We start from the raw sequence: 25,740 nt of genomic DNA on the forward strand, positions 1-25,740 counted from the left end.
TTTGTCTGAACCCTCCCCTATATATATATATATATATATATATGTATATATATGTATATATACAGTGTTGGGTTCCAATAAAACTGGTATTTGTAGACACAATGTGAAAATTTAGGGTGTTTTTCATTCATATTCATTGTGTGTTTCATGTGAATATCAAGTGAATATTTGATGTTTTTGCTACGAAGGTTATAATTATTTTGCATACATAAAATACGACATATACAAACTATATAAACCGTACCATATTTTACAATACAAGTTTTTACGGTTTAAGGTTTATGAAGTGCGATTTGAGAAAATGCTCAGAAGGCATGTAATCACCTTTACATTTTTTTTCATAAATAAATGAAAATAAAAATAAAAATAAATAAAAAACATAATTAACATGGATTGGGAAGACCAAGATTCGAAAAGAGAGACGACGTAGGTGGGCATCAAGTAATGAGACACGTCATCAGGGGAGAATATATACCTTGCTTGTAAAGCCGAGTTAAGTTTTGGTTTTTCACTGAATTCCGGCCCACGCCCACTGTCGGTTCTCATCGAATATGTAAAACGTGTTCACCACTCGAGTGCACCCAACGTGTAATATCTGATTAGACAAATCAACAACCAACCGGTTCAATTTCAATAATAACTCCCGGTTTTCCGGTTCAAAAGAAGACTCATTTACCAAATATTCAAACGCTTATAGATTAATATGAAAAAAAAAAACATTTTTATCAGGTAAAAACAATGGTAAGAATCGAGGGTCTCATCTGATAAATTGTTAAATATATATGACGTCGTTTTGGTAAACTAAATTCTTACTTGATGAAGTAAGTGATAATGTTAAATATTAAACGATAAGCGTTTATCCTGGATAAAGGGTCCCTACTAACGTTGTGTTTTCGAATGGACAAATTAAATGAAAAAGTAACGTATTTTAACTTGATTCATATTTTAGGTAACGTACTTTCAAAACTTCTATTTTGGTACATAAGATGTAAAGTTTTAAATGATTAAGTACTCGGGTAACTGACCGATTGAAGCATTAACTCGTTCTTCTAATAAACCATGATACATAAAAACTAATTTTAGATTAAGATATTCATGTTAGCAAATAATACTGAGTTGGATACCGCATCACTCGTCACATCAGCATGTTACCCGGTTAATGCTTCAACCAGTTACCCGAGTACTTAAATGAAAACAATAACTAAATAAAAGAACATGAATCACGTGCAAAATCACATATGATTTTACACTAATGGTAAACATAAAGGTGTGCGGGCGACATAACCCGCGAATTGAGGTTGCGACCAAAGTCCCGTGAATCATGTGATTTTACATGTCATTTTAGTGTAAAATCACATGTAATAAAATCACGCTCAATTCAACCGTTTTCTTATTCTTTTATTTAGTTATCTATAATATATCATGAAACATTTGAAAAAAACTCTTAAAACATTCTTTATGCATGAAGTATTGTATATGTATAACTAGTTACAGATAAACATAATACAACTTATTAAAGCTTCATTTTTTAATATGTATAATTAATTGCATATACAAATAATCAAATACATGATAAACATCAATTTTAAATATAAAAAATCTAAAATATAATTAAGCTAACTATTGAGTTGTAACAAAATCATTATCTTTGTAAAAATTATATTGTTAAGTTAAAAATAAATTATTTCGCTAAACGACCTAAATTAAATTATAATACAAAAATGAATTAAAGAAATTATACAAAAAATTAGAACTTTTAAATAGTTAATTTGATATTAATATCGATATATTTTTTCAAAATTTTATGATATCTTCAAATTTATTTTTATTCAAAAGTAAAAGCATTAACTTTCTCAAAACCAAATAAACCGTATTACATCAACAGAGACACAAAATAAAACAAAACATTAAAATGATGTTGTATCTCGCTTCATTGCACAAGTACCCTTCTAGTTATTCTTATACGGACCTGACACACATTATGTATATACATGATCGAGTTTCACCCTTGTATGCACTCCATGCTTGAGATGTATACAAATTGCATTTGATCATTTCTCGTGAGAGCAAATAATTCATGGATGGGGTGAGATTAAAAGTAATCAAGGGTCTAAATTTCTTTTTACCTTCTCAACTTAACTATTTTTCTTACACGATCCTTCGTTTCTGTGTGTGTATATATATATATATATATATAATGTCGGGTTCACATGAGACGAACGTATTTTCGTAAGACCCATAAAACCATATTTTTACATTTAAAACTTCACATATCAATTCACATCGTACCGATCACACCATTAATTTAGAACCTGGTGGAATGAAATTATAAAAATACATCACCATTGGGTCCCGATATTGGTTTGTGTCACCGACGGCAGCAGCAGCAGCTGATCCCACCACCCTTCACTTTTCTTCCGTTCTTATAATATTACTCACAACCTTCCTTCAAATCTCAACCGTAAAAAACACACACACACACACACTCTCTCTTCCACCATGCAAAACCTCCATTAATGGGTTCAACCTCCCTTCAATATCCCATAGACTCAACCAAACCAACTGACACCATGGTCCCATCTTCAAAGGTCATGAACCACGGACCACACCACATGGACCATGGCTCGACACACTGCCCTCGATGTGACTCCACCCACACCAAGTTCTGTTACTACAACAACTACTCTCTTTCTCAGCCTCGTTACTTTTGCAAATCCTGTAGACGCTACTGGACCAAAGGTGGCACCCTCCGTAATATCCCCGTCGGCGGACTCTGCCGGAAAAACAAGAAAATCTCTTCCACTTTCAAGAAACCGACCACCACCAACAATCACAACACCACCACCCACCACCGCCAACCGCAACCAAGTGGGATGAGCTCGAACTTCATGGATCTCCACTCACCGGTGGAGTTCTCCGTGGACCCTCATTTCATGTTTGAGAATCTTACTAATGGTTCCCCTGCCGCCATTGATTTCTTGGAGAGTGGTGGTGGTTGTGGTGGTGGGGAGTATGATGATCAGATTGTTGATGATTTTCCGGCGATGGTGGTGGCTGGTGGGTATGGAGCGGATATGGGTAATACCCATGGGTCGAATCCGGAAACGATATCGTATGATGAGTATGATCATGAGTATTATGAGAGCATGATGAATGGAACTGATATGAAGCCAAGTAGGGTTTTCACGTTGGGGTGGCAAGATCAAGCGGGTTCGGGTTGTGATTCGGATCTTAATGGTTCAGGTGAAGGGAGAAATGGGGCGTCCGGGTATCTAATGGGGTTCGGATCTTCATGGGCCGGGTTGATGAACTAGTATGGATCGTCCGCTACAAACCATTAGTACAGTAATGATATTATTATATACTAGAAGGGTATTTGTGTAATTCAGCGAGATAAATTTTCATTTTAGTGTTTAGTTTTTATTTCGTATCTATTGATATAATACGATTTTATGTGGTTTTGAGAAAGCGGTAATGTTTTTATTTTTGAATGAATTATAAATTTGAAAATAGCATAAAAATTTAAAAAATAAATAAATCGATATTAATATCAAATTAATTATTTAATTGTTCTCGTTTTTTTGGTGTAATTTCTTTAATTCAATCTTTTATTATAATTTATTTTTGGTTTAATAATATAATTTTTGTTAAAGATTATAATTGAACATTATCTTATAACTCAATGATTATCTTAATTATATTTTATATTTTTAAAATTTAGAATTAATGTTTGTCTTCTATTTGATTATGTTTATTTGCAATTAGTTGCACAAATTTTAAAAATGGAGTTTTAATAAGTTGTATTTACTCAAAATTACTTGTGATTTTGAATTTCAAGTAATATGTATCAATAAACGGTATTTTATGCATAAAAAATGGTTTTTAAGAGTTTTTGTCAAATTTTTCTAATATAGTACTAGAAGGGTACTTGTGCAATACAACGAGACGCATCTTCATTTTAATGTTTCGTTTTATTTTGTCTATGTTGATATAATACAGTTTATATGATTTTGAAAAATATAATGTTTTTATTTTTGAATAAAATTAAATTTGAAGATATTATAAAAAAATAGAAAAAGTATATTGATATTAATATCAAATTAACTATCTAAAAGTTCTCTTTTTTTTACAATTTATTTTATTTTATTTTTTATTACAGTTTAGTTTGAGTTTAATAGGGAAGTAATTTATTTTTGGATTAACAATATTATTTATATAAAGATAATGTTTATGTTAGAACTCAATAATTATCTTAATTATATTTTAGATTTTTTTATTTAAAATGAGATGTTTTTCATGTATTTGATTATATTTATCTACAGTTATTATACGAATTCAAAAATAGAGTTTTCATAAGTTGTACTTACATACAGTTTACTTGAAATCATAAATTTTAAGTATTATGCATTAATTAACAGTACTTAATACATAAAAAATAGTTTTTAAAAGTTTTTATCAAATACTTTATAATATAATATAGATATATGATTTTAATTGGAATGTTAGACGTTTAAAGTTCTATTTTTCTAATCTCAAACTCTTTGTGGGTGAAGAATTATTTGGTTGGAAAGAAAATGAAAACTTATATTTTAATTTTTCTCAGTTTAATTTGAAATAGAAATCCAGCCTTGTGGTGGAATGAGTTCATTATATCATATTAGTTGTATACCCGCGCAATGTATTGAAATGTAATATTCAGATAAGTATAAACAAATATGTAAAATATAAACATGTTTATGCAAAATAAAACACAAAGTCGGTTCCATCTCACGTAGACTGCAAGAATTGGTGGGAAAAAAATGGTGTTACGGTTATGAAAAGCATTTTTCCAAATATATAAATTACGTGTTAAAGTTCATATACACACTGAACCATAATCTTACAAAACAAAACTGAAATTAAATTGGGTGACAGACATAAATATATCTTTCTTGAATTTGGATTGCAAGTTGTTGAAAGAATGATGAATGACATCGTCTTGCACTTCATACTTGGCTTTTTCAGGTCCATGTTTGGACCTTTAATCATGTTTTGTTCTTCATTGTATTCTTCAGTTATTCTATCCCTCTACTTTTACAGTTTTGTATTGTTTTCAATTATGATCAACCTATGATTTAGAAAGAAAATCGCATGATTAATGAGTATACATCCAAGGACGAACCCAGAAAGTTTTTCAAACGATTGCACCATTTGACTATAAAAAACATAGAGAAAAAAAAATTCAAACGGTAACACCATTTGACTATAAGAAACAAATATACCGATTTTTTTGTCTCCAAATGATGGCACCATTTAACTAAGAAAATGATACCAACAAGATTCGAACTTTGGTCTGAGATGGAATAAGAGTCTTGCAAACCAACTCTACCAAATAAGATTTTTTTTATTGTACTTTCCGAATATATACGGTGGGACACAACAATTAATACGGTTATACTTTTCACAAACCAAATTTTTTTTACCCTTCGACGAAAGAATAATACGGTGGCACGTGCCACCGTATGTGCCACTATAGGTCCGTCCCTAATATTATCTTCCCCTGATAATACCATATATATATATATATATATATATATAATTTAATTACTTTCTTTCTTGTTTCTTAATAATTTATACTTTAAATTTGTCATGAACTATAATTACACGTGGCTAGGTATACTCATGTGTTTTTTGAACTTGAGGTTTATTTATTTCTTTTAAAAATTTTAAAAAAACTATTTAATTTTTTTTAAAGTTTGTAAACGAACCGAAAGAACGCGAATGAAGGTTTGCTCATGTTCGTTCGTTTAACTTAGCCGAACAAACGAAACGTAACCAAACCAAAAAAGTTTGTGTTCATGTTCGTTTGTTAAAAAAATGTGTTTGGTCATATTTGTTTATGTTCGTTCATTAAGATACTAAACGAATAAATATTAATGAAGATAATCGAACATTAACGACCGAATACAAAAGAACAAAAGACAACCACCATTACTAATCATTTTGTTCCTAAAAATAACATAACAAACTGAAAAAAAAAAAATATAACAATTCAATTTAATTAATGATTTTTTAAATGTTAATATCATAATATGTTAATATTATTTATATTTTATACATAAACAACCGTAAACGAACTTAAACAAATATAAATCAACGTAAACGAACATAAATGATCGAATGGTAATGAACATAAATTAACGAACGAGACCATTGTCCCTATTCATTCGTTTAGCTAAACGAACAAAAAAACCGTCGGGTGGGGTCCTGAGATGCATTTCCAGTAAATTACTCTACCCGTTTCCATCCATACGGATAGGGTTGTAAACGAACCGAACAAACACGAACAGAGGCTTGTTCGTTTATTTAGAAATCAGGTGTGTTCGTGTTCTTTTATGTTCGGTCTTTAACATGCTAAACGAATGTAAATGAACGGACATAAACGAATAAGACTAAACGAACACCAATACTTGTCATTCAGTTAACTATTACTCACCAATTATCCATAGTTTAAACATATACAAAACAATCACCATTAATCAACCAATACTTAAAAAGCTTTTTAAAATTTGAATTCAAATAAATAAATAAAAGTTATACATTAAAATTAACATATAAACGAACGAATGAGACACTTGTTCATGTTCGTTTGTTCAACTAAATGAATAAAATTTTTTGTGAATGTCCGTTCATTTATTAAATAAACGAACTTACGGCCGAATAGTTCACGAACAATTCGTTGAACGTTCGGTTCGTTTACAACCCTACATACGAACAGATCCGAAAACCAACTCTAAGAGGTACAAATTACGAGGCTATATGGTAAAGAAGCTCACCCACGCTTGGAAAAACAAAAATAAAAAGGGGACAGGGGGCATTCCGAGAATCGAACTCGGGACCTCTCGCACCCAAAGCGAGAATCATACCACTAGACCAAATGCCCAATTGTGTTACTTTTCATAAACTATTTCCTATAAACTCATCTTTCTACGAGAAAAACAGAACTCCAAAACTTGTGAGAACTTACGCCGTGAGGTTTTGTTTCCCATGATTTTTTTTATTTAATGTATTAATTAACATATATTTGTTCCGTGGTGTGTTTGTTTCATATGTATTCGACTCACAATCTGAAACTTTTTTGCATATATTTTGTTTCACAAACATGTCAAAAAGATTCATATCGTGAACTCAGTATATGTGAAACAAATATATGTTAATCACTACATTAAATTTTAACCGTACATGGAATTATATTATATGAAATAACACATGGAACTCAAATATTTTAAATTATGATCTAAAGAGTTCCCAAAATAATGTCCCCCCTATATACACATGTACATTCATATACCGTTATCTACATTCAACTATCTTTATTTATTTATTTTTATTATTATGATCGAAATTTTGACAAAAATTCATGCATATAAAACTGATTAAATATATGAAAATGAATTAAAAACAAAGACAATAGTTGGAGGTAATTGAACGTATTGAAAGTTAGACTAAAAAGTCAACTCATCAAAAGACTCATATATGTTTTCACCGTTCTTATTATAACTCTCATTCTCACACGATCATTCATGTATATATATATATATATATATATATATATAGTAACGATAACATTACTTAAACAAGTCCCTCCTCGATTGTCCTAGCAGGACAGAGGTGGAGTTTTCACAACATTATTTAAACCAATCAAAGGCTCTTCTTCGCGATATCTGGGCCTTTTGGCCTCCTAGAAGTCAGGGGTTCAAACATCACTATAGATGAGAAGTGGGTGTGAGTTCATTTATCGTATATAAATATTATATACTTGAAAAAACGTTATTTAAACCAGATGCTAGAACCATCGAGTGTATAATTTCAAGTCCCTTCTTCCTCTGCCTTTCGTTTCCTACACGCGTATAAGAACGACGGTTTAGATAGATCTTATGGACCAGTGCCACGCTTAGCCTCGTAATCTTTCACTGCAGCCTTGATTGCATCCTCGGCAAGCATACTACAATGGAGTTTGACGGGCGGAAGGGAGAGGTGATTTGCAATCTCTCTGCAACGTGGTTATAAATGAACGGTTGAGATCCACATACCACATGCATCAATGTACAACTATAAAACCGAACAAACCCAGTATATCCCACCTAGAAGGTAGGATTTAGAGGTGAGATGTACAGATACCTAACTTCAACTCCAAAGAGTAGAGCAGCTATTTCGGAAAAAGAAAACCCAACTTGTGCAAAGCATGTGAGCAATCTACATCTATAAAGCCAAACCAACCAAACCCAGTATTCCACGTGGAGGTGGGGTCCGGGGGTAAGATTTACACATGCTTGATCTTGGCTGTTTATGTGAAAGACCCTAGTGCAAAGTGAGCGAGGAATGTACGTCTATACTTTGAAAGAATCAAACTATTTAACGACAAATACACTTACGTGTTCTTGATCTCGAGTACTTCTTCCATATGCTTTCCCTTAGCCCATTCAGTAGCTGAAAACACCAAAAAGCATTTTCGACAAGGGACCGAACAGGGACGGATCTAGGGGGTTGTTTGTTTACCTCTTAATAGTTCCATTAAGAGGCAACATCTGAATCGTTAAGAGGTGAGTCTTGTTTGGCAAAAAAAAGTCTGCCTCTTAATGATTCTAAAACCCTTTGAATGATTTTGTATCATGGATCTCCCTTAATAGCCCTAATTTCATTGTATACAATTACCAAACAATTATATTTCATTTTGTACTATAGCTTAATCATTATGACCACTAAATCATTCTACACTAAACCACTCAGCAATTGTCAAACAAATCCCCTAGTATAGTCGTCATGGTGGCACTTGCCACCGTATTATTCCATCCGTTGAAGGGTAAAAAAATTTAGGTTCGTGTAAGACACAACCGTATTAATTTGTTGTGTACCACCGTATGTATTTTGAAACCAAAACTAGAACAAGTTTTATATGGTAGAATTGGTTTGCAAAACTTTTATTCCACCCGACCCAAGTTCGTAGAATATTGGTGTTAAGAGGCTCAGCTTGTTAAGTTAAGCTAGAAAATTATGAGATTTGATCTTGTTTATACCCCTGACAATGAATACCGATAATCTGTACACATGGAGGTGTTAAAATCTAGGGTTTATGAGAAAGGAAACTAACCAACAGAACCACAGCCGAAAGTTTTGAAGCAAGCATCAGTGATCTTTCCAGTCTCGTTATCGACCTTAATCTGAAGCTTCATAACATCGCCGCACGCCGGAGCACCGAAAACCCCGTTCCGACGGTCGGATCGTTCTTATCAAAAGCCCCGACGTTACGAGGCTTGTTGTAATGATCCACCACTCTCTCATGGTAGAACCTCGGTAGAACGCCGGCCACCGGGGATCGCATCGCGTCTAGTCCTAACCCTAAGAAGTGCTTGCTTGTGTGCCTCAACATTTTCGTGATCACGCTATGGTCAATCAAGATGGGAAAGTGGAATTGAAAATCGAAATTGCGATTTGAGATTTTGTTTGATAGGGTTTAAGACAGATGAGTTTTGCTGGAGGTAGAAAGGCGGTGATAGAGGGGAAAAGTAGGTGCAACGTGTTGCGTTCTTGTTCTTTAACTGATGGTCCAGAGTTTTAGGAAGGAGGTCTGTCAATGGCGGTCGCCGGCGATATGATCACCGATGCTTGTCAAGATTGGGCTTTGATCTTTAAAAAATGGGCTGGGCCTAGTTAGGGTCCGTTTTGAATTTGCAACAACTGATCTCTCGGGTTGTTTGGCAGTTGCCGAATGGTTTTGTGAAGAATGATTACGTGATCAGAATGATTAAGAGGTTTTCATGATATAGTACAAAATGAAATATAATTGTATACAATGAAATTAGGGCGCTGAATGGTTAAGGGATGCCCAATATACAAAATCAATCAGAGGGTTTTAAACCATTAAGAGGCCGATTTTTTTTTGTCAAACAAGATTCATCTTTTAACGATTCAAATACTGCCTCTTGATTGAACTATTAAAAGGTAAACAAACAGCCCCTGATTCGTTAATAGTTGGGGTCTAGAGGCGGTCAAAATTGGTCGTGGTCATAAACACTATTTACTTAACCGGTTTGGTGTAACCGATTCCGGTCAAAGACCAAAGTCTGGTTAAGGTTATTCATAATTGATTATGAGAACCGGTCCCGGTTTCGGGCAGCTCCAACCTGGTCCCGATTGTTTTATTTCAAAACACAATTTCGAACATAAAAAAAGTGTTTGAAGATTTTCTTTTTTTGGATAATATCTTAATGAAATACACTTTAAAAGCCCTAATTTGGTCATTTAAATATTTTTATACAAAAATGTTAGATGTTTTTATAGTTATGATTTGTGAGAGATTTGGTATCGTAATACTTGCAAAACTTGAAAAATGCCAAAGAAAAAACTTGGAAAACGTAAAAAAAAATTCTTAAAAAAAAACTTGGAAAACTTGTAAAAATGTTGAAAAACTTGATCTATAATTTATAAGATTTTTTTTTTTTAAAATCGTGCCTATGTGGTTCCATCCCAGACCGTGAAAATTCCTAAAAATCGTAACGGTTAAGGACCGTCGGAACGGTCTCGGTCCCAATTAGTCTCGGGTCCGGACTAGGCCCATTTGGCCTTCTCTGGTTAGGGTTGCCCAAAAACCCAAGAAATCGTTTAACTAGAGATTGCCAAAATGGGTTAGGGCCGACGGAAGACTGGGATTGAAATCGGTATCAAGACCGGTTTACGATCGAGACTGGTTACGGTATTTTACAAAAATTCAAGGCCCAACCTGGTTCGAGATGGTGACAGGGTCGATTATATATGCCTAAGTTTAAAAAAAATAAGTTCTTATAAATTATATATAAAGTTTGATATTTACAACATTTTCAAGTTTTTTTAATCAAAAACTTCAAGTTTTTTTAAGTTCTTTTTGAAGGTTTTTTAAAGTGTTTCAATACTAAATTCAAAAACCATAATTACATAAACATTTATAATATTTTTATATGTAAAATATTAAAAACATATTTAAATATTCAAATAGATATTTTAAAGTGTATTCAATAATATTATACAAAAAAAAAATCATACAATATTTTGATATGTTTAAAATTGATTTTTTAGGGAAAAAATTGGGACTAATTTGGACCTGGACTGGGATTTGTTCATTGATACAACATGTTACCAATTAAATTGTACCAATATTTTTCGGTTGGTACGGTTTTGTATCAACATTACAAAAGTTGAAGTTACAAATTTATTTAAAGTGACATATTTACCAACTGGATCTAGATGCACTAAAACCATCGACCGTTAAAATAACATGTTGATGTATGTTGTATCGACAATGGATCGTGGAGGTGTGGACTGGTTAATAAGATTGTTAGGGTCAGCCGAATAAATTCAATCAAGTTTTGTATATCCACCCATGTTATAATTTAGCGAAACTGGAAATAAAATATTTTAAAAATCAAAATATGTTGTATTATTGATTAAGCTGTAATTAATAAACGACCTAGAAGAATAAGTCGGTACGAGTAATGTTACATGACTACTAATACCATGTATTAACCAAGTTTAGATGGTTGATACAGTACTACCAACCAATTAGATTGATATCAATGGGATTGATACCGGAACTAGTTGGTTTCTCTTTGTACAAAATTGAGATCTTAAGAGGGTGTTTGGTTTGCAGGATTTTGACGGATTATAAATGGATTGTAACGATCGATTTCGTTAACCAATTTCCGTTCAAGCGTTTGGTTTATCTATGAAATGTAATTGAAATTGCATACATTCCATCATTTATGGATTTAGTCATTCCATCGCAATTGAAAAGGAATTAAATTCCGTTCGATCCCATTTCTTAAAAAGACAAAACTATTCCCCATCTTCCCTACTTCATTTACCCAAACCCGTATGACCTCCATCTGAACCACTGACGACTAACGACCATTGTTTTGAGCCACCGCCAAACACACCGATTTGAAACTCCGACCTGAAACTCTGCTGACCACACCAATTTGAACCATCTTAGAACACCACCGATTTAAACCAGTGTCGACCACCATCGTTCTGAAACACCGTCGGCAATCACCGTTTGAACCATTACGGTTATAAAAGGGGTACTTTGGTCATTTATTCATTCAAATTCTAAAACAGACATATACCAAATCATTTAAAAGGTTATAGTTTAAAACATAACCCCCAAACTCATGGTTTGTTTTTTAGGGGTTGTTTGAGATTGCTTATAAAAACAATTTATTGACTTATTTCAGTTTGATACCGGTATAAACACACTTTTGTATGATTGGATAAATAACCTATATCGGTGACAAACCGGTAATAAGGAGCTTTTAAAGAAGTTAAACTCTTATAACTTATAATAAGTTGATAAATGTTTTTGTAGAGAAAATAAATCGTTTGAAATAAACAAATTCAAAACACCCCTCGGACGTTACGGTATAATTTAAGCCATTGAGGATGATCGATCATGGGTTTTTGCTTTTTGTTGTTTTCGGAGACTAGAGGTTGAAGTGGAAGCTGATCGGGTGTCTTCGGTGCTGCAGATCAATCTTCTAACGCCCGTTGACTCTCTGTGTCTGTAGATAGATTCAAATGAGACCTCATATAGTATTATTTGGGGATTCAATAACAGAGCAATCCTTCAGATATGGTGGATGGGGTGCTTCTCTTACTGACACTTACTCTCGCAAGGTTCAATCCTTTCCCCTTCTTCATTTTACGTCTAAAAACCCTAGTAATTTTCGGAAAACATTCTTTGATTTGTTGCAAATGTGGCGGATTCTTACTCTGTTGCTCTTGTTTTTCTGTATCAAAAGGCCGATATAGTGGTTCGAGGATATGGTGGATACAACACTCGATGGGCCTTGTTCTTGTTGCATCACATTTTCCCTCTGGTAATTCATATTATTATTATCCACTCAACTTGTGTTCTTACATTTCATTCAGGTTTTGATTGTACGGATATGCAATTTGGCAAACAGATCTCTAAATGGGATCATGAACTCGATGATTGTTAGTGCTCTGAATTTTGAATGCTATTTGCTGGTTGTTAACTTTGAATTTGAGAGATGAATATGGTTTACTTTTATGATGATTTTAGTGAGGCGATTTGTTTGAAACCATTGCTATTTAGGCTGGATCTTATTGGATCAAGTTAATTTATGTCTATAAGAAGGGATTTGGACCCTTGATCACATTTAATTAGTGTTAATCTAATGGTTCAGATTAAGTCCCAAAATAATCCATGAAGTAGCTTAAAAAGGTATTTTCAATTCATCTTCATTTAGGATTTATCCAATGGTGGAGATCTCTTCTTACCTTTCTCATGATAAATACTATTTTTACCGGAAACCAACTCTCATATATAGAATACGTTTGATGCTTGAGGCTGGAAGTTTAGGATTCAACTATGTTTTTATTCGGATCTTCAATCAATGATCTATCTTGCAAGTCGGGTCTTTATGGAAACACGTATCTATCCTTCCTACCCCCAGATCCTAGCGGAGATGTAATGGGTACATTTGGTTGGTTTAGTTAATGATCTATTTCATGGGATAATCAAGAGTTTCAGCAATGACAATAATTCAAATATCTTTAAGAACGAAGCAATAAAAATCTCGATGTGAACCTACTTTGAACTTCTTGATAAATCTTGCTGATGATAGTTTAAGGCTATGACATACAAGGCCTCCGATCAATGAAAATTGCAACATGTCGGTTAGAGATGCACAAAAACAATTCCAGGCCAAAAAAGCCAAGTCCAAGTCAAAAAACCCGATCATACCAAGTATTGTTTTAGGTACGGTTAAAACCCGTCCTGAAAAAGCCCGTGATCGGTCCCATTTTCACACCCAAAACCTTGCCCAGCATGTTTTTGAAGGCCCGGGTCTTGTGCATCTAGTGTCACTAACTGCATAGCTTTGTTTGATTGTTAGGCATGCAATATATCCTCCCATAAATGTAACAGAAAGCATCAATAAGATGTGATGGCAGCAGTGACTAAGTAGGTGATTTTAGTTTGAAATTTTGTGAGAAAAGAATAATGTTCGCAATTTTTATGGGATGGTTCTTGCAATTTTTTGGATAAAAGGAAGCTGAGCTCGAGCTCTCTTTTACTGTACTCACATTGTGATGTGGATCAACATCCCGACTTCTGTAGACTAGTTTTTAGGGAGGATAATGTCCTTAGACGGGCTCAAAAATAATTCAAGGATAACGCAAACCTTTCCATTTCAAAGATCGAAAGTCCGTAGAACTTACAGCTTTACATATTAATCCTTTCCTATCAGTTTCGTGTAATATTTTTTTTGTGTTTCTGCAACAAAGAATATTTGTTATAGTGTTGTCATTTCGTCATGAGATGTCGTGATGCAGCGGGAAATTGCGGAAGGGTCGACAAGGTTCTAAACCCTTAAGGGTAATGAGTCTACAAGCGTAGCACTCGGAAAATTTAGAGAAAACTCTTAAAACTAGAGATAAAACTCTAAAGATAATTTTTTTTTTGATTAATCTGGATATCCATCTCGCTATGCAAGCCGACTAATTCCAGGGCGACCACTTGCTTATTGTATTGGTTTGACTGTAGTCATTTCGGTCGTTGATTTTGTTGCCAAACCTCCCTGTATCATGTTGAGTGTTTTTTGCAGGGTTCTACCACCCCGCCTGTTGCTGCTACAATCTTTTTTGGGGCAAATGATGCAGCACTTGCAGGGAGGACCAGCGAACGACAATATGTTCCACTTGAAGAATACAAAGAGAATTTGAGAAAAATCGTTCGTCATTTAAAGGTTTATTTTTTGGATTACTTCACTGTTTTTCCAGTTTCCCGTTTGACCTGCTTTTCGGTTTTTCTAAATTAAATCAACTTCTAAGGTCTTGAAGAAATATTAAACACAGGAATGCTCTCCCACCATGCTAATTGTGCTTATAACTCCCCCACCAATTGACGAAGAAGGGCGCAAAGAATATGCAACGTATAATTCATTTTCATTTTCCGGTCACCAAATTCAGTTTTAGTATTTGTTTGAGAATCTTTACAAGTATTTTGTGGTTATCAGATCTTTATATGGCGAAAAGGCAATGAAACTTCCCGAAAGGACAAATGAAGTTACGGGAACTTATGCAAATGGATGTGTGGAGGTAGCCAAGGAACTCGGTGTTGCTTCGATCAACTTATGGTCCAAGATGCAAGAAACACAGGGCTGGCAGAAAAAATTTCTTAGGTTAGTGATTTTATGGGTCTTCACTTCTCATATATATATATATATATACACACACACATACATACACATATAAGAATATAAGATCTTGATGTTAACGGCAAAGCGAGAGGTTACCTTAGAAAGTAGGACAACAAAGGAACCCCTATCAACCGTTGGATCTAAAACATAGATGGCTCATATTTGAATGCAACCACTTGCCACCCCATATGATCATGGATTTAGTTTTGGCAAATGTAACCGGCCTTATCATTCACGACCGCTAGATTAAAATAGATAGATGGTTCGGATGGGTTCCCTTGTTCTCCTTTTTTAGTATTCTCTCTTTAGTCCATTGCTAACTAGAAATCCAAATACACACAATAGTTAACTGTAAGAAATGAAAACTAGAAAGATACAACATTTGTGTGCATCCACGTTCGTGCCCAGATTTGTTATTCACTTGTGAATTTTGTTAGTTCATAACATGGAAGAATGATCGATTCCTATTGTATCAAAAAACTGAGACATAAAGATGGATCAAATAGGAAATTTCCGTTCGACCAACATTTTTTTTAAATTTGGGCGGGGGCTAACATGCCAACTAAGTTGTAGCGATGCGTGTGATCCAGATTAGCCTCCATATACAATTCTCGGTTATTCGAGCTTGGTTCTGGAAAATTATATCGGGCTCGAGCTCAAATAATTTCTCATTGTTCGAACTTGAACTCGATGTTTGTTTAACAATTTTGAGTTGTACCTTATGACCTGAAATTCAACCTTTATAAGCTCGTTAATTGGCTCAAACTCGAGATTGATTAACTCGTTTATCGGCCCGAATTCAATAATTTTTATATTTCGATTGTATGATTTATGAAATGTTCAGCTCAAAAAAATGTGTGCTCGTTTTGACTTGACTTGAAAACTTTAATCGAGCTTTCGAAAGAGTCGAGTTGAACATGTGTTTTGGAGCTCGAGCTCGACTTGTTAAGTTAAACGAGCTCTAATTTGTGCTCGAGATCGACTCGTTCGAGAATTATTAAGCTCGAGTTTGAGATGAAAAACTTCGTGATTGATTAGCTCGTTGGATGCTCTATTTGCTATAAAATACCAGCAATGGGCCCCTTCCCAATTTCCCATAGGTGTCAGATCTAGTCTCTCGGACCACTGGGATTTTTTGGCTGTTATCTTCAGGATCCCATGTGATTATTTGTGGTGCGAGCAAACTTGTCTAGACACCCACGACTAAAAAAAAGTTTAAATTATAAAATAAAACAATGTTTGTTTTAAAACTATGATGGTTCACCAACTTGCAAAAATTTGTTGTAAAGCTAACAAAATATTATGGTGTTTTATACTTACAGTGATGGCCTGCACCTAACACCAGATGGAAATGGAGTTGTTTTTGAAGAAGTTGTCAGAGCATTCAAAGGAGCTTGGCTTTCCGCCACCGAAATGCCTTCCGATTTCCCTCACCACTCGGAGATCGATCCTCAGAGCCCTCAAACGGTTTTCCACCAAAGATGCTTGTAAACCACATCTCTACTCTGTATGGGATTTACCGAGTTTGTTTCGTTTTTATGGTTTTAATACCACAATGAATCGTTTTATTTTACTCTTTATGACAAGATTCATGAAAGAAATACCTGTTTAAAGGTATATTATCTTTTGGAAGGAAATCTCAGGCTATGCATTGGTTAAACCCCATAAATTACGACCGTAAGATATCAGCCATGATAAACTTAGTAGCCATGCAAAAGTAGGAAAGGAATGATTCATATTTTTTTGGTAATTATGGGTCCGGTACACCACATATCGAGCGAACTAAATAACCTTCAAATTAACTAAAAAATTGTTACTCAAAAGAATATCCGCTAAAGGAACGGTATTGCAGTCATCCAATAATATATTCTAAATCTATCACCCAAAACCTCCTTTTTGTAACACAGAATAAGTTGATATACTTCAGACAGTTTTGGGCTTAATGCGCTTCACTTGTGAATATAAAAATACTCCAGCAAGCGCAACTGCAGTGCCTGAAAATAACATGGAATTAAAAAAATGTAAGAATACCTCTAACAAATATATTATATTTTTTTTCTCTCGTTTTTTAAATTTACAGATTTCTTCGTTTTTTCCCTTTATTTTCTATTTTGAAGAAGAGTTTGGTATAATTGAAGCAGATTTTCCAAAATTTCTAAAATAACATAACTCTTGAAGATACTTTAAAATATTTGCTCTGATTTTTTTTTTCTAAAATTATAAATTAAAAGTTGAAATCTCGTTTTTATAAGTTTTTCATTTTGAAGATTTTAATATATATTTAATATTATCCTGAAAAGAATTCCAAGTTTTTTTATATAAAATTAACAGTACATTAGGATTCATTGTTACGAAGGATAAACAAATATTTGTTTTTAGCATTTAATTTCAGAGAGTCAACGAAAGTTGGATATTATCCAGGGAAGTTGACTAAAATAGTCAAATTTCATCGAGTCAATCAAATTCCCGTTTTAGCTAGAATATAAGCAAATGTCTTATGCATTTGCATAAAGCCTATTTAAAAATTAAAACAAAAATAAAATATTTAAGAATATTTCTGTAATTTGCATAATGAATTTTTTTTTGTTTTTCTAAATCTAAAAATAGGCTTTATAAAAATGGGCAACACATTTGAGTAAACTTTGGTTAAAATGGGAATTCAGTGCCAAAAGTAGCTAAAAATGAATTTGGTTGTGGAGATCGCTTATTTTAGCCAATTTCCAATATTTTTATCCTTTCTTCTACTTTCTCCGTTTCGGAGAAAAAAAACAGCGCATATTTTCTTTCATTTTGGATAAGGTGTTGAAGATGTTCACTCAATTCGATTTATAAACAATCAATTAGAAAGAGGGGTGTTACAAGAAATAGTACTTTTGAAGAAATTTATTTACCTATGGCATTGATGAGTGAGACGGGTGTGCGGAAGAAGAAGATAGAGGATACAATGACCACAACACGTTTCACACAGTTGCCCACCGAGTGTGTAACCGGAGATACTCTTTGTAGTATCATATAAGCAACCTGTATATCGAACTCGAGTCAGTACTTATATTCATACAGCTTTCTGACTAGTGGAGTAAAAAAATTTGATTAAAATTGGTCTTAGTTTTGGATGTTTTTTTGGGAGGCTGTCTCCTGAGGTATGCCTTAACTAATCCCGATAAATTACGATTGTAAGACACCAACTCTGATAAACTCAATGGCCATAACTGTTGTGGATGCCTGGAATTGAACCCACGACAGATGGGATATTCCACGACATCTCCTGGGCCTCAACCACTACGCCACAACCCTTGTGGTTTAGTTTTGGATGTTGGCGTTGGCGATTAGCGGATAACCAAATCCATGCAGAATTCGCCCAAGAACTTGCCATGGCAAAAATACTAGTTCACCTATTCATTCCACAAAGTTTGGTTTAGTTTCTGGTAAGATTCTTTTTTTTCTCAATTAATATAACAAAGTTTTATATTTTGTGCTCATTTTGATGGCAACCTGCTAAATTTGTAAAATTTGATGACTTGAATAGTCGTTTATTAAGATATAATAGGTTTATTTGGTTTGGTTTATCGCCGGTTGTTTCTCTATCAACCTCCACGAATCAGAAAAAAATTCAAGGCCTAAAGTCAAAATAGAAATTGAAATTTACAACCTCAACAAACTTTGATGGTTTGCAATCTCACTAACAAGAAGCATGTGTAACTAGGGTCGATTCAAATAAGAAGTCTAAATATCGTGATAAGATAAACAGGAAAGATTCATATGTGAATCATTGAAAAAATCTATTTGGTGATGCATATGTAAATCAATATTACAGATTATCCATATGAGTTTACATATACATCTTCAAATGGATTCTTTCAATAATTTGAACTTATCATTTCTTACCTTCTAACGATTTTTAGCATTCTTATTTGAACCTCCCACTATTTAACTACGAAAAACGATGATCCAAATCAGATGATAGCACCTGAATTGAAATTAAGCATTAAAAATATCTGCTTAACATTTTAAAACATTCCAATTACACTACTCATAATGTGATAGTTGTTAGTGTTGTGCATATACAAGATCTAAGATGATTTACCTGCTGATATGTGTGGAAGCAGATTGAAGCAAGGAGAGTCCGAACGTACACCTGTTTAAGGTTTAAACCCTGAAAATATGGAGATGAATTAATGGCCAGATACGCAATTGTTCTTTGATATGTATTTTTTCATCCGCTTTTTCGTGGTTCTTCGGTTTTTCTTTTTTAAGGTTCCCACCGATACCACCACTATTAGTATAAACCGACGTTTATAGCTGTAAAATAACAAATAATGATCTGATTTTCATTAATACTCACAGCGGATTGCAGGTAAGCAGGGGTAAATTTGACTTCTCCCACAAGTAATGCAACAGGAGTAAATATGAAGAAAGACATAATTGTTATAATTGAGAAAAGGGTAATGTTGTCCAATGATTCCTGTAGAAAATGAAGGTATGATATAATATTTAGTGTTAGCACACCAATAAATATGATCAAAAAGAAAAAGAATTATTAGTAAGATTACCTCTTTCTTTACCATAAGCTTTTTGCTCAGGACATTACGCGATTGATTTGACAGATTGGATGCCATTGCACTCAAAAACCCTGCCCTGTTTCCCAATTACAAAACAGTAGAACATAAATACAATCCAAAATAGTGACACCATGTTTGTTAATCAACTAAGAGGTTTGTTTATTAAACACGTGTAGCAGGTACTCAAAATAGTTATCGTCTTTGCTTGTCGTTTTATGGGGTAATATTCTCGTCACCTAAATGAATCGTTGGTAAGTGTCTTTTTACCCGTTAAACGCTTATTGGGTAAAAGTATTTTGTGTCAACGAAATTGTGAGTAAGAGGGTGTGGAAAAAAGAACATTATTTTTATTGAATCAGCAACACTTATCCGGTTAGTTTAGTGAACAGCTGTAAAGCAATTGATACGAAGGGAAAAATGAGAGGCATCAAATGTCCACTTTGTGTCCTCACCAATTAAATGAGACCTCAGTCAGAGATGCAAGTACGACTCCACCAACAATTGGTACAAGGGAACTCACTACCCATAGTGTCGGAATCTGTTCAGTCGGATAAAATATCATTACACATAGGTGCCAAGATGTGTATTATACACAAATTTTGGATGAAAATAATTGACAAATTGCATCAAAATGCAAAGAACTTGATCTGATGCTTATTTTATGTAATGTAATTTTGAAACCTCTGTTTTGATACATCAAACTTGACACTTCAAACATATGGGTACCTAGTTTAAGTCGAAAAAACATGAAAAACAATGTACTATGGTCGAATTCCTATTTTATATACTTATTTTGGTCTAAATGTTTGATATATCACATCTGGGATACCAAAATTAAGGTTTAAATAAGAATCAGATAAAAAAACTTTGCATTTTTATGCAGGTTGGTCGAAAATGATCATCATCAAACATGTAAAATGAAAAACGAAAATTAGGAAAAGAGAAACATGGAAGCATGGAAGTAGATAGAAAACAAACCTCTCCTAGAAAAATAGTAGAGAGTACTACTGTAAAAAATGGTTCCATTGCTTTGATTGTGTGAGTAAATGAAACCGAAACTTTTCCAAGACTCATGTTAGTCGAAAAATTACCTAACGTGTGCATTACAGCCAATGGCAGGATTGCTACAAGCTGCGGGAAAGCGATTAAATTAGTATCAAGAATAAAATGTACATCAGACAAACTAGTTTCTTTGCACGAAACTATCAATTGCATACCTGTGCACGGCTGATGTTCGGCCATTTATGAAGATTTAAGGCCCAGCTGAAAAATATCATTGCAGTCCCAACAGCAAGCTGAACTGCAGTCAGGGTTACTGGATTTGGAAAAACTTCCAGAACCTGTGAACATTAACCAGGATGAACTGCTTTTATTCTTCTGGACAGAAACTTTCAAGAAGTCATAGATGAAACTCATTACAACACTAATTCGACAAATTTACTGCAACTGTTACTTGAAACCTCAGCATCAGTTATGAACTAGATAGATTGAACAATTATAATAAAAGCAATAGGAAAAAACGGTATTCGAATGCTTCTATTAACAAAAAAAAGATAGGAACTAGCTATTCGAGAAGCTAGACTCTCCCAAAGACAAACTCAGTATTTCCTGCATATCTCCACTCCCTCACCTCTCCCCTATTTATTAACCGTCTTAACAGACTCGATACCAAAACTAACCCTTCTATAGAATATGCATCCTATTGATGGCTTGGGCTTGGGTCAGTGCATAACATATCACCAAAGTTTTGGGTTGAAGCTTTATCTATAGCAATTTATTTTATTAAGACTCTAAAGTTCAACTCTTCTTATTTTCATGTATATCATAAACTTTGATGCGGAACAAATCGAGTCCTTAGAGGAGTCGTACATGAAGAAATGGGAAAAGGGCCAACTTATCAACAAACAAAGCCTATTCCTTTCTTCAAAAAAAACAAAAACAAAAACAAGCCCATTCCTTTCTAACTATTTCCTTAGTTACTTCTCTTTATTTTGTTACCTAATCTAATTAGGATTTTCTTAAGCATTATTTAGTGTTCCTAGTAAAATTAGGTTTTATATTTTAAATGCTTTCCTAGAGTTAACTTATGGTTTAGGATTATTATTATTCACTTTCCTAGTTAGAGTAGAATTAGGTTTAAAGTTTTCCTAGTTAATTAAGTTTTCCTTTCATTAGTATAAATAGACATGTAATCTTAAGGGTTTCTTCACCTTTGAATTAATCAATTTCAGCAATCTTTGAGTTTCCCAATTGTTTTTACCCTGTTTCCGTTCTGCATCAAACATCCAGATTGCCAGCATCTGTATACCTATAATTGTGTTTGTTTTGTTTGCTTGCTTCTTAATGAATATTATAAAGCTTTATGTTCAATCTGTTAAATATGCATATATTGGGTGCAATAATAATCACAAAGGCTGTGCTTGCTATGATCCTGGTTCCAAAAACATTAGAATCTCTCAGAATGTTTGTTTTCTTTGAAAAAAAATATTATTTCCATTTCCTGTTAGCTCATCACCTAAAGTTGCTAATCTGCCTAAATTTTGGTGATGTATCTATTGGTTCTAAATTTGTTCAAGCCTGGATTTACCGACAATGTCCTTCACCACTGGCTTCTGACCAAACCCGGGTATGGTCCTGCTCCACCAACCCAAATACGGTCACCCAAATCTTGTTTTTTTGTTAACCATGAGTGTCAAGGCAGCTTGCGTGCATCTCGACTAATCTCAGGGGCCCTAGAGAACAGCAAGGAAAAATCCCCAGTGGCCTTGCAAGACTCGAACTGATGACCTCTGTGGAGAATCCCCAAAGACCCAAGCCTATTGCCAGTTGAGCTAACCCCTACAAGAACTTGAATCTCTCGCCTTCCTCAATGTTATTGGTGTGGATATCATACATCATTTACAGCCCCTTTGTCCTCCATGTGAGCTCCAACTTTTTATTCACAAGTAACAAAACATGGGTGTTGGCAAAGAGCAATGCCGGAAAAAAAAATCGGATTCTACAGATGAATCCGAATTCCGACATTGAGTGCAAGTGGGTTTACTCAATAAAACACCAATTCTGATGGCTAATAAGGCTCAATTATGTTGCACTGGGTAACAAACAAGAGTATGCTACTGACTACAATAAGACATTTGCTCCTGTGGACAAAATGACTAGGTTAGAACAAGTCTAGCTATTGTTGCGATAAAAGGCTGTCACTTCAATAATTTGATGTCAGAAATGCTTTTCTCCACAGTGATCTAACAGAAGATCTTTACATGACATCCTTCTGGTTTGTTTTCCCCTTCTACTTCCGTATTTTGTGATTTTTTTTGTTTTCCTCATCTACATCCGTATTTTGTAACTTGAATCGCTCATTGTATAGAAGTATAGATTGAAACAAGTTTCAGGGGCTTGGCAAATGCTAAGTATCATGTCCACAAGGTAGCAACTTTCAAATCCTTTGATGTATCCAAACTGGTGATTAACATGAACTACTTGACAATTACCAGACCTGAAATTTCCTTTTGTTATATAGCAGGATGGTCAATTTATGCATTCGCCTAGATATCTACAAATGTCAGTTGTTCACCACATCTACGTAATCCAACTATGGAAATAAAGGGAGATTATCAGAAATAGCCGTTTTGACCGACAAATTTCAACTCCTAACCATTCCTCTCCCTTTTCATACCAATACCAACTTGTGGAGGGGGCATTTTTCTAAAAATAAACTCAAGTGCCACCCCTCTTATTAACTCAAGTTTCAAACATGCGGAGGGGCACCTCAAAGTGCGGAGGGTGAAAGCTCATTATAAGTTCCTTCCTCTTACCGCCATTTTAGCCATCAATTATCTCTGGCAGGTTCCTCTCAAGTCTCCATTTTCAGAAAACAAGCTATGGATGATAAGCCACGTCCACTACTCCTAGATCTTCTGAAAAACTCGAGATCAATTTTTTTTAAATACCCTCGCAAATTGCGGCCTGGGCACTTGCAGATATATCGAGTATATGATGAATTGAGCCGGGTAAAATGGCAACGTGTGTTAACTTTCCGGATATAAAATATATACAAAGATGATAGGCTTTCTACCTCAGAGGTGGAAAGGACTGTCTACCTATATCCTGGACATTCTGGATAGGCTGATTCCAAGGCTAATTATTGACTTTTCTTCTCACGTCTGTATAATCTAACTATGGGAACATTGTTCAAAAATTATGTGTGGAAATAATGAGCATCAATTTGAGGCGGGATGTTGCCATTATTTTTCCTTAGTATTTTTACATAAAGTTTCCATAATTAGGTTATATAGATGTGAGAAGAAACGTCGGTAATTAGCCTATCCTGTAAGTACAGGATATTGTATTTCCTCCTCTGGGTAGAAAGCCTATCATCATTGTAAATATTGTATTTCCATAGTTACATTAGGAGAAGATTTTGTATCGAAATCATACTCTATACTAATTTTGAGACAAGTTTCCATTGTGAATTTTTATTTTAAGTCACGAAAAAGATGCAAGAACTGATTCTACTGGGTTGCTCCAAAATTTCTGAAAATACATGATTCGAAAGTAGATACACGATCATTACAAACAAACTGAGGAACAGAGCGTGTAAATCAACAAAATCACTTCACATGCATATCACTACATATCCAGACGTAAATTAAATACCAAACACGGACCAAATAAAACGCTTCCACAGAAGAAGAAGAAGAAAACGAGCAAACCTGTTTATTGTAGATGTTGAAATAGATATTGAAAAGGTACCAGATCCCAAATAACAATCCAAGCACGGCCATTTCCGCCATTTTCGACTTCGCTACCGCCACCGCCGCCACATCACTTTCATTAGTGCTATCAGAACCGGACGTCGCTTTGACTTCAAAACCATCAGAAGAGTCACTCTTCAAAACCGGTGAAGGATTCGAAATCCAACTCCCTGTCTTCCATGATGAATACGAACAACAAATTGAAGGCGATAAACGACCAGTTGAGTACAAACTGATCGACGATTCCGATCGGAATGGAACAGAAATACGATCGAAACTGTAAAACGAGCTGTGATTACGTTGCTTTGGAAGAGAAACTGAACTGCAACTGGAACTCGTGGAGGCAGTGTGGAGCAGTTTCGCCATGGAAGGAGAGAGGCGTGGAGGCGTTGCCGAAGACGACCGTGGAAAGGAGGGAAAACGATTTCACTTTGTGCTCTGTTTATATATTTTCTCCAAAAACAAATAATATTTTTATCATAAAAATAATATTATATTAATTCGATTTTACGTTTCAAATTCTATTAAGGAAAAATAATAATTGATAACAAATGTGTGAGATTTAAATAAGGAAAATTGATCAAATGACCAATTTTTTCAATGCTCGTTTATTAGACACTTATCCGGTAAGTGTTTATCAAGTTATATTATCTTACTGATGAATATGAGAAGAACCAATAATAATATTATCCAATAAGAACGAAGATAAGGACCTAGAGTCTTACCTGGTAAGTCAGTACGACGAATCTTACCACGGTTAGTGCTTACCGGGTAAATTATTGTATACGAATCATTTCGTGTATTAAATCTTACCCGGTAAGTAAGTAATAGTATTGAATTTTGTCGATAAATTTTTACCAGGATAAGGGTTTGGTAAAAAAAATACAACTTCTGTCTAGGTTCGTAAGTGACACCTTTATGATTTACGAACTTGGACATAAATTATGAATATGTCACTTACGAACCTGAGCATATATTTGTATAAGAATTTTGTCATTTAGCTAACTCCACAAATTAAGAAGGTGTCACTTGTGAATGCAGTGACATCTAGATAAAACTAGAAAAAAAAATAGCTAGGGGACTAGGACTTATTTATTTTTTCATAAAAAAGACTCTTATCAGCTTTTTATGTCTGAATCGTTAAGAGGGAAGGTTATTGAGACTGTTTTTTTTTTTTCAATTTTTCAGAATCAC

General features: G+C 34.2%; 3 protein-coding genes, 1 non-coding gene and 1 pseudogene across 4 annotated transcripts; 2 read left to right on the forward strand and 3 right to left on the reverse strand.

Annotated features, from left to right (window-relative positions):
• Window positions 1-2,504: 2,504 nt before the first annotated feature.
• LOC112511830 (dof zinc finger protein DOF5.6-like) lies at window positions 2,505-3,384 on the forward strand. The gene has a single exon (XM_025117625.1). The coding sequence runs from the start codon at window positions 2,517-2,519 to the stop codon at window positions 3,312-3,314; it is 798 nt and encodes a 265-aa protein (XP_024973393.1). The 5' UTR covers window positions 2,505-2,516; the 3' UTR covers window positions 3,315-3,384.
• Window positions 3,385-6,850: 3,466 nt separating this feature from the next.
• TRNAP-UGG lies at window positions 6,851-6,922 on the reverse strand. The gene has a single exon. It is a non-coding gene; the product is annotated as a tRNA-Pro (tRNA).
• Window positions 6,923-7,598: 676 nt separating this feature from the next.
• On the reverse strand, window positions 7,599-9,532 carry LOC112511696 (annotated as a pseudogene).
• Window positions 9,533-12,465: 2,933 nt separating this feature from the next.
• LOC112511427 (GDSL esterase/lipase At5g62930) lies at window positions 12,466-16,870 on the forward strand. The gene is made up of 6 exons (XM_025117035.1): window positions 12,466-12,684; window positions 12,810-12,887; window positions 14,640-14,780; window positions 14,890-14,966; window positions 15,051-15,215; window positions 16,556-16,870. The coding sequence occupies exons 1-6, from the start codon at window positions 12,586-12,588 to the stop codon at window positions 16,722-16,724; spliced, it is 729 nt and encodes a 242-aa protein (XP_024972803.1). The 5' UTR covers window positions 12,466-12,585; the 3' UTR covers window positions 16,725-16,870.
• Window positions 16,871-17,008: 138 nt separating this feature from the next.
• Window positions 17,009-24,946, reverse strand: LOC112511586 (triose phosphate/phosphate translocator, non-green plastid, chloroplastic-like). Its single transcript, XM_025117267.1, has 9 exons — window positions 24,505-24,946; window positions 21,010-21,132; window positions 20,771-20,923; window positions 20,245-20,330; window positions 19,784-19,868; window positions 19,576-19,695; window positions 19,318-19,386; window positions 18,125-18,254; window positions 17,009-17,227 (listed from the first exon to the last, which is right to left on the reverse strand). Exons 1-9 carry the CDS (start codon window positions 24,910-24,912, stop codon window positions 17,157-17,159), a joined length of 1,245 nt encoding a protein of 414 aa, XP_024973035.1. The 5' UTR covers window positions 24,913-24,946; the 3' UTR covers window positions 17,009-17,156.
• Between the last annotated feature and the right edge of the window lie 794 nt (window positions 24,947-25,740).

Source organism: Cynara cardunculus, assembly GCF_001531365.2.
Source record: "Cynara cardunculus var. scolymus isolate 2C chromosome LG 4, CcrdV1, whole genome shotgun sequence".
Classification (NCBI taxonomy): Eukaryota; Viridiplantae; Streptophyta; class Magnoliopsida; order Asterales; family Asteraceae; genus Cynara; species Cynara cardunculus.